General features: G+C 49.0%; 1 protein-coding gene across 1 annotated transcript in view; it reads right to left on the bottom strand.

Annotated features, from left to right (window-relative positions):
• The window catches only part of LOC141986014 (antigen WC1.1-like), a 39,317-nt gene extending 29,595 nt beyond the window's left edge, over positions 1-9,722 (bottom strand). The window contains exon 1 of the mRNA XM_074950214.1: positions 9,716-9,722. Coding sequence (XP_074806315.1) covers positions 9,716-9,722 — 7 coding nt within the window. The remainder of the gene's footprint in view (positions 1-9,715) is intronic.
• Between the last annotated feature and the right edge of the window lie 2,893 nt (positions 9,723-12,615).

The raw sequence follows: 12,615 nt of genomic DNA, 5'->3' as shown, positions 1-12,615 counted from the left end.
CTTGCTGACAAGAATACTGTGGGAGACCGTGTCAAAAGCTTTACTAAAGTCAAGGAATAACACGTTCACTGCTTTCACTTCATCCACAGAACCAGTTATCTCATCATAGAAGGCAATTAGATTAGTCAAGCATGACTTTCCCTTGGTGAATCCATGCTGACTGTTCCTGATCACTTTCCTCTCCTCTAAGTGCTTCAGAATTGATTCCTTGAGGACCTGCTCCATGATTTTTCCAGGGACTGAGGTGAGGCTGACTGGCCTGTAGTTCCCTGGATCCTCCTTCTTCCCTTTTTTAAAGATGGGCACTACATTAGCCTTTTTCCGGTCTTCCGGGACTTCCCCCGATCGCCATGAGTTTTCAAAGATAATGGCCAATGGCTCTGCAATCACATCCGCCAACTCCTTGAGCACTCTCGGATGCAACGCATCTGGCCCCATGGACTTGTGCACGTCCAGCTTTTCTAAATAGTCCCAAACCACTTCTTTCTTCACAGAGGGCTGGCCACCTCCTCCCCATGCTGTGCTGCCCAGTGCAGTAGTCTGGGAGCTGACCTTGTTCATGAAGACAGAGGCAAAAAAAGCATTGAGTACATTAGCTTTTTCCACATCCTCTGTCACTAGGTTGCCTCCCTCATTCAGTAAGGGGCCCACACTTTCCTTGCCTTTCTTCTTGTTGTCAACATACCTGAAGAAACCCTTCTTGTTACTGCCCTGCTACATGCCTCTTCCTGGAATGGACTTGGAGACTTCTCTTGATCTTACCAACCCCTCCCACATCTCGTGAAAAAAAGTCCTCATTCATATGTGTGGCACCGGCTCGATGGCGAAGTGTAAATGCATAAGGATGCGGAGCCAAGTACCACGGGGCAACCTGGGGTTTGTGTCTCTCCTGGCATGCAGCCATTTTAAAGGTGACTGGTGTATGATAAGAGTAAAATAAATATTACAAGTAAATAGTATCTAAGGTTCTCGGTGGCCCACTTTACCACAAGGCATTATTTCTCTATCACTGTGTATTTTTGTTCTTGGGGCAGCAACTTCTTTCTCGAGTGCAAAATGGGATGGTCTCTGTCCTCCAATTCCTGGAAGAGTGCAGCCCCCAGGCCCCATTCCAATGCACCCATTTGTTAGATGAACTCTTTATTAAAGTCTGGGCTGTGAAGTACCAGGGCACTGCAGAGAATTTGCTTTATTTCACCATACGCAGCCACACACACAGAGGTTCCCAGCATCTTTTGGGGGTGCCTGGCTGCACAATAGCTATGCCAGTGGGGCTATAATCATAGCAATATGGGGTATGAAGCACTGGTGGCTCCTAGCCAACCCCTGGAAAGATTTTATTTGCTACTTTGTGATGGGGACAGGACATTCTATGAGGGCCTTCACCTTCTCTATTAAGGGTTAGATCCTCCCATTCCCCAGTGTATAGCTGAGGTACTTCATCACCGTGCAGCCAGGCTGGCACTTGGCTGGGTTGGCTGTGAGACTCACAGCTCAAAGGGACTGGAGTATTGCACAGACACGATGGGGGTGCTCTGCCCAGGAGGTGGAATAGACCATTACATCATCTCAGGCCATGTCTACATTAGCACCTACGTTGGCAAAACTTTTCTTGCTCAGGGATGTGAAAAAACACCCCCCTTCCTCCACCCCACGAGTGACATAAGTCTTGCCGGCGTAAGCGCTCATGTCACTTATGTCTCCCGCCGAAGTAGCTACCACAGCTTGTTGAGCTGGTTTTATTAAGTCAATAGGAGAGCTCTCTCCGATCAGCATAACAAGGCTACACGGACGCTTTTACGGCACCACAGCTGAATCGGTACAACTGTGCTGCTGTAAGCTTGTAAGTGCAGACACGGCCTACGTATGCAGTGCCATATGCTTTGTGGGGCAGAAGTACTTTATCCATGAGTCTGTGAAGTGTCACAAGAGCTCCACTGAGCCTCAATGAAAAGGTCTGGAAGTGGTACATCCCATAGGGCATGGTGAATGCAGTTAACTCCTTGGAGTCAGGTGACAAGGGGATTTCCCAATAGCCCATTGTAAGGCTGTGCGCGGTGATGTAATGATCCTTCCCCAGGCCTTCAGGCATCTCGCTGATCCGGGCTATAGGATGGCATCAAACTTTGACACTGCATTTAATTTGCGAAAATTAATGTGAAGGTGAATGCTGTGGTCTGGCTTAGGGACCAGCACAACTGGGCTGCACCAGTTGCTCTTTGATTCCTCAGATACACCCAATTGCAACACAATTTGTAATTCCTTTTTGGCTGTGTCCTTTAACCTCTCCTGTCCATGGAAGCAGCCCTTGTGGACATAGCTCTCAGATTTCAGATGTATAGGTGTTCGATTAGGTGGGTCCACCCTGGTTTAGTAGTAAGGACATTTGTGAAATGCTTGACCAATTCTCTGGCCTCCTCCTGGTGGGCCAGGGACAGGTTTTCCCAAAGAGGCATCTCTGTGCAAGACCCGGTCTCTGACCCCTGGGGACCCAATTTTGCCTCTGTTGTTGGGATGTGGGCAAGTCATTCATTCTGGGCCCTCCAGGATTTCAGCAGCTTGACATGATATATCTGGGACCCCCGGTGCTTGCCCACCATTGAAACTTGTAGCTCACCCCACACGATCTCAAAAGGCCCTTGCCCCTTTCCCTGCAGTTTTCGTTCTGCAGAGGCAGCAGCAGGAGAACCCCATTCCCCAGCTGGTAGACCCAGAGGCTGGTGTTTCTATTGCACTCTTGGTCCTGGGAGTGCTGCGACACTCTCAGCTTCTCCCTGGCAAAGCCCCCTATCAGATCCAATCTCTCTCTCAACTTGAGGACACGCTGGATTACTCTCTGGCTAGATGTGCCTTGTTCCTGACAAGACTCCTGTGAAAGATCCAGTACCCCCCCGGGTTGTCTGCTGTACAGCAATTGAAAGGGTGAAAAGCTGGTGGAGGATTGTGGGACCTCCTGAATTGCAAACTACATATTCAGGGACATTTTGTCCCAATTCTGGGATTCCTTATGTGATGGGCATTCCCACGGTGCAGCCTGGAACTGGGGTACCGCTGTGCTCCCTTAACTCTCCAGCTTGGGCTGTCTCTCATAACGCCTTGCTAGTGACAAGCAGTAGACCCCTCCAGGTGCTACTATCACTCGGCACAACAGCATGTGGAGCCCCATACCCAGCTAGATTGCATAAATGCTCCCAGAGACGCTCATGAATTAACAATAGCGAGAAACTCCAGCCAAAATACCCCCAGGTCCCCAGCCTTGTGCCCATGAACTACACCAGTGGTTATCAAACTTCTGTACTAGTGACTCCTTTCACATACCAAGCCTCTGAATGTGACCCCCTTTATAAATTAAAAACATTTTTTAATACTTAACACTATTATACATGCTGGAGGTGAAGGGGGTTTTGGGGTGGAGGCTGACAGCTCGTGACCCCCCCATGTAATAACCTCACGACCCCCTGAGGGGTCACAACCCCCAGTTTAAGAACCCCTGAACTACACTGTCCTGTTCTGGTCAAAAGCCTGACCAGTATACGAGTTTATTACCCAATCCACCCCTCCCTCAATGTGGAAAGGACAATGCACACGTCTTTGTTAACTGAGCTGAGATTTTCCCCCAAGCACTTCATTCAAACCACACAGTTTTTAGGTAAAGTATAAAATTGATGTATGAACTACAGAAAGATAGATGTTAAGTGATTAAAAGTAATAGCGTACAGATCAAAGTCGATTACCATAGGAAATAAAACAAAAAACACAATCTAAGTTCTCTAAACTGGAAAGGATTTGAATCAAGCTGCGTCTCACCCTGTTGGATAGGACAAGTAGTCCACCAAGCTTCCATACACAGGCAGGCTTCCTTCTTTCCTGCCTGGGACCCCCTTCCCCAGTGCAGTCTTTGTTCCTCAGGTGTTTCCAGGTGTTGTGCTGTAGGGGGAGAGTGAGGCCCCTTAGTGATATCACTTCCCCCTTTTACAGCTTCTTCCATCTTCCTGGAAAGATCTTTTGCTGTGACCTGACTGAAACAGTCCTCATTGCGTAGTGCTATCTCTGAGAGGTTTCTATGGTACCCGGTTCCTGGGGTAATTCTTGTGAGTGTATTTCCCTCAATAGGCCATTAACGCTGTTTGGCCTTTTCATTGTTGTACTTGAAAGGCTGGTTTCGGGTGTTTTTAACTTCACAACATATTTCAGTGACAGATGCTGAGCAGAACTTCATAACTCAAGATATAATGATAGCACAGAAACAATATCCTGTTAAATTGTAACCGATTAAGACTTTTAAAATATCTCACAAGGCATACTTTGTACAAAACATATCACAATCGTCTCATAACCATATTCATAATGATATTACTATGGTGACTATAGGGTGCAGAGTGTTACACCTTAGTTACAAATTTTTGAAACATCTTTTTTAATGTATGGTTAAGCTGCTCTACCAGGCTGTCTGTTTGCGGGCAACAGAGGTTTTAACTGAGTACATTTTCAGGAGACCACAAAACTGAGGTATTAACTGGGACATGAATGCTGTGCCCTGGTCTGTCAGGAGAACTCTTAGAAACCCGCCTCTTGCAAACACATCCATTAATTGGGTAGCGATTGTGTCTGAGACACTGCCGAGCACAGGGCTATGGCACGGTTTATCAAGGGGTAAAACGAACGGTCACCAACATAAACTGACACCAGATTGAACTTGGTTCCAGGGACCACAAGAGGTCGACTCCAATGGTGGCAAAAGGGCTGCTCACCAATAGAAGAGGACTGAGGGACCCTGTGGGCTGGCTGTGGGACCACCAGTTGGCATTCTGGACAGGATGAACAATAATTTGAGGTTGCAATAATCCAAGGGGCAAAAGAACTGGGCCAGAATCCTCCCTTGGGTCTTTTCCACTCCCAAGTGACAGGACCACGGGACATCTTGGGCCAGTTTTAACACTTAGTTCCAATACAACTTAAGGACCAGGAGTTGGGTTTGGCAGGCCCTGGTTTTTTTGTCCCGGATCTCACACACATCCCCTCCAAGAGATCCCCTTTTAGTTCAAAATGGGGGTACTGGGCATCCTGGTCAGGAGCAACCAACAATCCATGTGCCCAAGTCAACCAGGCATACGGAAGACTCAAGACTGGCTCCTCCCTCTGACTCTGGATGAAGTTGGGCCCCCTCCTCTCAGGCCAGTGGGTTGTCCGTAGGAGGAGGCTGTGCCTGTGACTGCTCTTCAGGGAGCTCCAAACTACACTGCACCCTGACCCTTCAGGCCTGACACTGCTCCCAACAGCACTTTGGTTTGGACCCGAACAGCTCAGGGTCAGAAAAAGGGAAAATTTCTTTAAACTTAACTTGGGATGTCAAGAGGAGGTTAAGTGCCAACTGCGCCTTCCCAGCTACCCTCACAAGACTGGTTACAGGTCCCCACAGGTCCCCAGTCCCAGCCCAATACCATCAGGTAGACTAGGAGTCAGGCCATCGCCACTGACATTTCAACCTACTGCTCCAGACCATTAACCTGACTTTAGCCACAGGGTAGGACCAAACATCCCGATGAATACACTCTACGTAGACCAATTCGGCCCCTTTAGAGATCTGTGGGCGTTTGATTGCCAAGTGAGCTGTAGCTCACGAAAGCTTATGCTCAAATAAATTTGTTAGTCTCTAAGGTGCCACAAGTACTCCTAAGCTTTTCCCAGAGGCTCACACTCCAGTTCAGTCTCCAGAAAGTTCTCTACGAGGCAGACTGCCTCCTCCAGGCAAGTGACCCGGTGGCAGCCAACCCACAACTTGGGCCACCCCAGGATAGTTTGGCAAAACTGTTCTAACATCACCATTTCCACTGCCAAATAAGTCTCTGATTTCAGCCAGAGAGAACACAAATCCTGGAATCGTTGGGATGCAGCCCTCAGTGGGAATCTAGAGCCCATCGGTTCATGTTTGAATGGACGATGATAGCCCGCTCCACTAAGTCCTAGACAGGCTAGTAGGGTTGCTCCAGTGTCCCATTGTCCTTTGCCATCTCAACCGCCAGGTCATGACACACTGCTTGGGCCTCTCCTGCTGAGTAGGGAGCACTCTTAGTGGCCCGCTCCTCCCAGGGCCAATAGTATGCCCTGGCCACTGCTCAGAAGTCCCTAGGAAGGCCTCAAGAACATCTTCTGTCCCCATTTTGGTGAGGGCTTCTCCCTCCCACACAGGAAACCACAGCCCCGCACTCACCTGTGGGCTCCAGTTCTCCGGATGAGGCATAAACCACTGCTGCTCCCTGCTGCTTTTGCTGGCACCGTTGTTGTTGGAGCTGAAGCTTCTGGTGTAACTGCTGCTGTTGGGTCACAATCTGCTGCAGCTGCTGGTGTTGTAGCTACAGTTGCTCCCCCCTCCATTGTAAAGAGGATTCAAGATCCATGGTTTCCTGGGCAGTGGCAGACACAGCCTGCATTCTCCACCCTTCCGCTGGGCCTGTCCACCAGCCTGGGGGCAAAACAACCAGCCCCACCCGACTCTGCTTTAGTCACCTCTGTTATTCCTCTGCCACACAAAGACAAGGCACATGGAAAAGTAACACAAGTGATAGTCCTGACCTGGGCTGATACTTCAGGGTCCTCTAGCCCCAATAGCTCAAGGGTCACAGCCCTCCCTTAGCCTCAGGGGGCTACAGGGCCCTGCACTATTGCAGCCTCCTCCTCCTCCTACTGCTCAGGAAAATGTTTGTCTTCTGTTCCCCCCAGGCCTGGGTCCTCTCTTACATCTTCCAGCTGGGAACTGGAGCCACTCATTAGCTGCTGCTTAGAGGGATTAGCTGGTTCCCTACACTTGCCTGCTGAGCTTCTTAGGCCAGAGCCTCCTGCTCCATGGCTGGACAGGCCCTTCACAGAGCAGACCCCTGTGCTAAAGAGAGCATTTGGGTCTGTTAGCTAAGGAAGTTGAGGGCTAGTAAACTAAAAAACGGCTCCTTCTGTTCTTAGTCCCTCCTGTGTTCAGACTTTGTACATTCCTTGGAAACAACCAAGATTGCACCAAAGAAAATACCAGACACCAACAATTTCTGCTTCCAGCTGGAACAGCCCCAGAGCCCCAAACTTTGACGAGCTGCTTGGGTCGAAAAGGGGCAACAGCCCCAGTCAGGATTCGGGCCCCATTGTACATTGCGGGCTGTACAAATACATAATAAAAGAGAGTCCCTGGCCTGCAAACTCTGTGAGGAACACGCTCAGTGCCTGGTTTTCAAAACAAGCAGCTTGAATTAGGTGTCCAAGATGATCCTTCGGCACCAGCCGGCAGTCTTGTAGTTGGGAGTAAATGAGGGTAAACAGCGTTTATCATCGTCTCATTTGGGGAATATGGAGTTTCGTTTGGGAGTTCACCCACCTCCTCTTTTTACCACTACATCTGCCTGATTCCCACAAGGGGTTCAGCATTTGTGAGCCTTTTTTATCATGATTTTCTCTCTCCGGCTGCATTTGGAGGACGCCTCCCCTCCTGTGCATGTGACCAACAGCACAGATCCAGGCTGGGCTCAGGAAGTTCACAGTGTTAGTCCAATGTCACAGATGTGCTGTTGCCAACAGCTGGTTAGTGCCACAGTGAATGCAGGGTCTCAGCTCCCTGCAGGAGAGATGGCTGATGTGGCAGACAGCTAGAGCCTCCTGCATGAGTTTCAGCAGCGTGAGCCATTAGCATCTCAACACCTGCCTGATCCCAGTGACCTGAATCAATCTCATCGCTGCTGTGCAGCCTTCCAGCCCAGCCGGCTGAATGCACAGAGGCTGCTAAAGGGAAGGTAAATAACTGAATAACCTTAATTTCCTCCTTGCCTGCAGCTGTGTACTTCTTCTGTAAGGCCCCCTAGTGGCCTGTCTAAAAAATGTCCCTAGACAAAACCCTCCTCTGTGAGGAGGGAATGAAAATACAACATTCTTATATCCAGCCATGCACTAAACATCAACACAGACTATTAAAAACATCCCAGTGAAGGCTGGGAAGATTGCCTGACCCTTCAGTCTCGTGCCGGGGGATTGTTTTGCCCAATGAAAGCACTTGGCTGCTAAATCCCTGAGTTCCTCAGGTTTCCAAGGTCTGACCTAATCTTTCAGGAAGGAGGGAGGCTCTTAGATCTAGCTGGCTGTCTCCTTTCAGTCAGATTCGGAGGAAATGGTGGATGGCCTATTTGAGCAGGGGGATCACTACTCACAGGTTCAGCCCGGAAGTACGGATCTGAGTGCTCTGTGAGATTTACCTGCTGAAAAAACCTGGTGTGAAATGATTCTTCAGAACTTGAACAGGGTAAGATAGAGGAGTGTTCAGCTGTGCCTGTACTATTCCTTCTTCTGCAGAGCCTTTCAACCACACCTTATCTCCTGTGTTCAGCTCCCTCAGGGGATTGAGTCTGTGACTCCTGACAAAGTTTCTCTTCTGACGGATTTTAGATTGTTCTCCTTTCTCCGTAGCATTAGAAATTCAGTCCAACTAAGATCTAATAGTGAAGGGATGGTTGGGATGACGGAACTCAACTCAGCTCCTCATTGGGCCTGAATCCTTTTGCCAGAGGTGCTGGCAAGCAGGGGAACAGGGCCAGATATTGTAAGAATCTGTTCCACTGTATTCACAGAGAGTTGTGCTTCCCCATGGTTTTATGAAAACTGGGAACTGATGTAACATGGTGAAACTGCAGGGATTTGTAAATTTAACAGTGTCTGATAGTAACTGAGGATCATTATCAGAGCAGACTTACTTTGGGATTCCATTGCAGTCAAACATGGATTTCCTCCTGACCCCACTGTCTGAGATGTAGTGGTCAGCACCTTGGCTATTTCAATAAATCTTGACAAGGAGCCAGTGAATGGAAGGGAGGTTCCATTAGCCAGCTGGAGAAGATCTTTCCACCATGGTGTGTCTGGGGCAGGGAAGGTAACGATGGTTCTGGTTGGTTGGTTCTCATGTGAATGCAGATCTCAGAGTTCTCACCTCTCTCTGGTACTTGTTCCTCTGGCAAGGACACTGAACTGACTGTTGAGCTGTTTCTGTGCATTTGGGGCTGGCTTGATAGCCCCTATGCAGTTTTTTGAGAATGTCCTTTTACACCCATGTGGGGATGACTAGTCTGGACCCCTTCAACAACAGCCTGCGGTCTAGGCTAAGATCACCTGAAACCACCCAGTGCAGCTTCCTCGAGAAGTCCGATGTTGCCCTTTTGTCCAGACCTCTTTGCAGTGGGTCATAACTTCGCAATTCATCTGCCTTTGGTTTTCCTTTCACTTTGGAGAGTACGTCTACACCATAATCACAGGGTGTGATCACAGCTTGAGCTGACACACTGGCTCTAGCTTTAATCTAGCGAGCTCGGGTATCAGAGCAGTGAAGCCACAGCACCATGCGTTTCATCAGCTCTGCACAAGCCCATCCAGAACCCTGTGCTGGCCTGGGACTAGCCTGTGTTGAAGCTTCTGCTGATGTAGCTTCACTGCTCTGGTACCCGAGCTAGGTAGATTAGAGCAGCGGTTCCCCCACTTTTTCCAAAGACTCCCCAGTAACAGCATTTTACTTTTCTTGTGACCCACCGTGACCTATCTGCACCCTCCACCCCAGCACCACAACACTGAATCCTGGCCGGGTGCAGAGGGGCAGCCCCAGGGTTGGAGAGTGAGCCAGCACCTCACACACCCAACAGCAGCAGCTTCTGTTCCATGGGGCTGGGCTCGGCTCCCTGCTCTGGGTGTTGCTTACCTGGCATACCGTGATGGAGGGACTCACCCTCAACAAACGGCACTCGCTAGGCAGGGGACAAAGGCCAATGAGTTGAGAGAGGGACTTTGATTCTCCCTCTCATCTTCCCAGGGTCTAATAAAAGAGCTACTTTAGATTCTGTTGAGAGTCTTGTTTCATGCTGTAGAGCTGAAATCAGTTATATCTGGTTCTAAATATTAGACCTGCTTTGGGACAGTGTCTCTCTTGCAAGAGACTGTGCACTAGCAGTGAAGCTCCCCCACTAACAGCTGAAATTATTTAGAGCTATGTCAAGTGTGGGGGCCTTGAAGACATCTTGGTGAGTGGGAAGATGCCAGAGAGGTGTGGCAAGTGGCTGGTGGAGAGGGCCGGGGCAGAGCCCCACAGAGGCGTGACAATCGGCTGTTGGGGCAATGAGCAAGTGCCTGAGCAGTGGAGTGTGTAAGGTGCTTCCATACCCTGCCCCTCCACTCAGGGTGGGAGGTAAACTCAGCAACTGTGAGTGGGGTACAGAGAAGGGACTGGCACGTTAAAGAGACTTTTGGGTTGCTGGACTTAAGACCCTGAAGGGAAAAGGACACTGCCCAACTTACTTGCTCTTGTCTTTTGCTCATGGTTTGTGTTTATGAACCCTCGTTGTGGTGTTTTCCCAAATTATGCTGAGTTACTTCCCTCTTTTTATTAAAAGTTTTTGCTACACTCAGACTCTGTGCTTGCAAGAGGGGAAGTATTGCCTCTTAAAGGCATCCAGAGGGTGGTGTGCAATTGTTCCAAGTCTCCGGGTGGGGCTTGAGTTTTGTGTTATATTGTTGAAAAGGAACCCCAGATAATGAACCTGGCCCTTGTTGCTGCTGGCTCCACCTGGCAGAAGGGTTACACCTGCACAGAACCCACCAACCTGAATTAGACCAAAGTGTTACAGTCCTCAGGAGAATAAACTATTGTCTGCCACATGCAGAGATTAGGAGGGACTGAGGGGCACCAATCCCCGAGGCCATGCAATGGCAGGGAATTGATTTGGTGAGATATACGCAGATCCTGCCATCAGGGAACTGATGGGCAGGATCCCCTGGGAGGCTAATATGAGGGGAAAAGGAATCCAGGAGAGCTGGCTGTATTTTAAAGAAGTCTTATTGAGGGCACAGGAACAAACCATCCATATGTGCAGAAAGAATAGCAAATATGGCAGGCAACCAGGTTGGCTTAACAGAGAAATCTTTGGTGATCTTAAACTCAAAAAGGAAGCTTACAAGAAGTGGAAACTTGGACAGAAGACTAGGAAGGAGTATAAAAATATTGCTCAAGCCTGCAGGGGTATAATCAGGAGGCCAAAGCACAATTGGAGTTGCAGCTAGCAAGGGATGTAAAGGGTAACAAGAAGGTTTTCTACAGGTATGTTAACAAAAAGAAGAAGGTCATGGAAAGTGTGGGAAACTTACTGAATGGGGGAGGCAAATTAGTGACAGATGATATGGAAAAAGCTGATGTACTCAATGCTTTTTTTGCCTCGGTCCTCACAGACAAGGTCAGCTCCCAGACTGCTGCACTGGGCAGCACAGTATGGGGAGGAGGTGAGCAGCTCTTAGTGGTGAAATAACAGGTTGAGGACTATTTAGAAAAGGTGAACATGCACAAGTCCATGGGGCTGGATGCAATGCATCTGAGAGTGTTGAGGGAGTTGGCTGATGTACTTGCAGAGCCATTGGCCATTATCTGTAAAAACTTGTGGTGATCAGGGGAGGTCCGGGAAGATTGGAAAAAGGCAAATATAGTGCCCATCTTTAAAAAAGGGAAGAAGGAGAATCCGGGGAACTACAGACAAGTCAGCTTCACCTCAGTCCCTGGAAAAATCATGGAGCAGGTCCTCAAGGAATCCATTCTGAAGCATGTAGAGGAGAGAAGGTAATCATGAACAGTCAACATGGATTCACCAAGAGCAAGTCATGCCTGACCAACCTGATTGCCTTCTATGATGAGATAACTGGCTCTGTGGATATGGGGAAAGCAGTGGATGTGATATACCTTGACTTTAGCAAAGCTTTTGATACGGTCCCCCACAGTATTCTTGCCAGCAAGTTAAAGAAGTATCGATTGGATGAATGGACTATAAGGTGGATAGAAAGCTGGCCAGATTGTCAGGCTCAATGGGTAGTGGTCAACTTCTCAATGTCTAGTTGGCAACCGGTATCAAGTGGAGTGCTACAGGGGTCGGTCCTGTGGCCGGTTTTGTTCAACATCTTTATTAATGATCTGGATGATGGGATGAATTGCACCCTCAGCAAGTTTGCAGATGACACTAAGTTGGGGGAGAGGTAGATATGCTGGAGGGTAGGGATAGGATCCAGAGTGACCAAGGTTGAGGTTCAACAAGGGCAAGTGCAGAGACCTGCACTTAGGACGGAAGAATCCCATGCACAGCTACAGGCTGGGGACCGACTGGTTAAGAGGCAGTTCTGCAGAAAAGGACCTGGGGATTACAGTGGACGAGAAGCTGGATATGAGTCAGTAGCGTGCCCTTGTTGACAAGAAAGGCTAATGGCATATTGGGCTGCATTAGTAGGAGCGTTGCCAGCAGATCGAGGGAAGTGATTCTTCCCCTCTATTCGGCACTGATGAGGGCACATCTGGAGTACTTTGTCCAGTTTGGGGCCCGACAGTAAGGATGTGGAAAAATTGGAGAGAGTCCAGTGGAAGGCAATGAAAATGATTAGGGGGCTGGGGCACATGACTTATGAGGAGAGGCTGAGGGAACTGGGCTTATTTAGTCTGCAGAAGAGAAGAGTGAGGGGTATTTGATAGCAGCCTTCAACTACCTGAAGGGGGGTTCCATAGAGGATGGGGCTAGGCTGTTCTCAGTGGTGGCAGATGACAGAACAAGGAGCAATGGTCTCAAGTTGCAG

Source organism: Natator depressus, chromosome 1 (genome assembly GCF_965152275.1).
Source record: "Natator depressus isolate rNatDep1 chromosome 1, rNatDep2.hap1, whole genome shotgun sequence".
Lineage (NCBI taxonomy): Eukaryota > Metazoa > Chordata > Testudines > Cheloniidae > Natator > Natator depressus.
The sequence above is the reverse complement of the archived record's forward strand: the minus strand, read 5'-3'. Positions and strand labels throughout refer to the sequence as shown.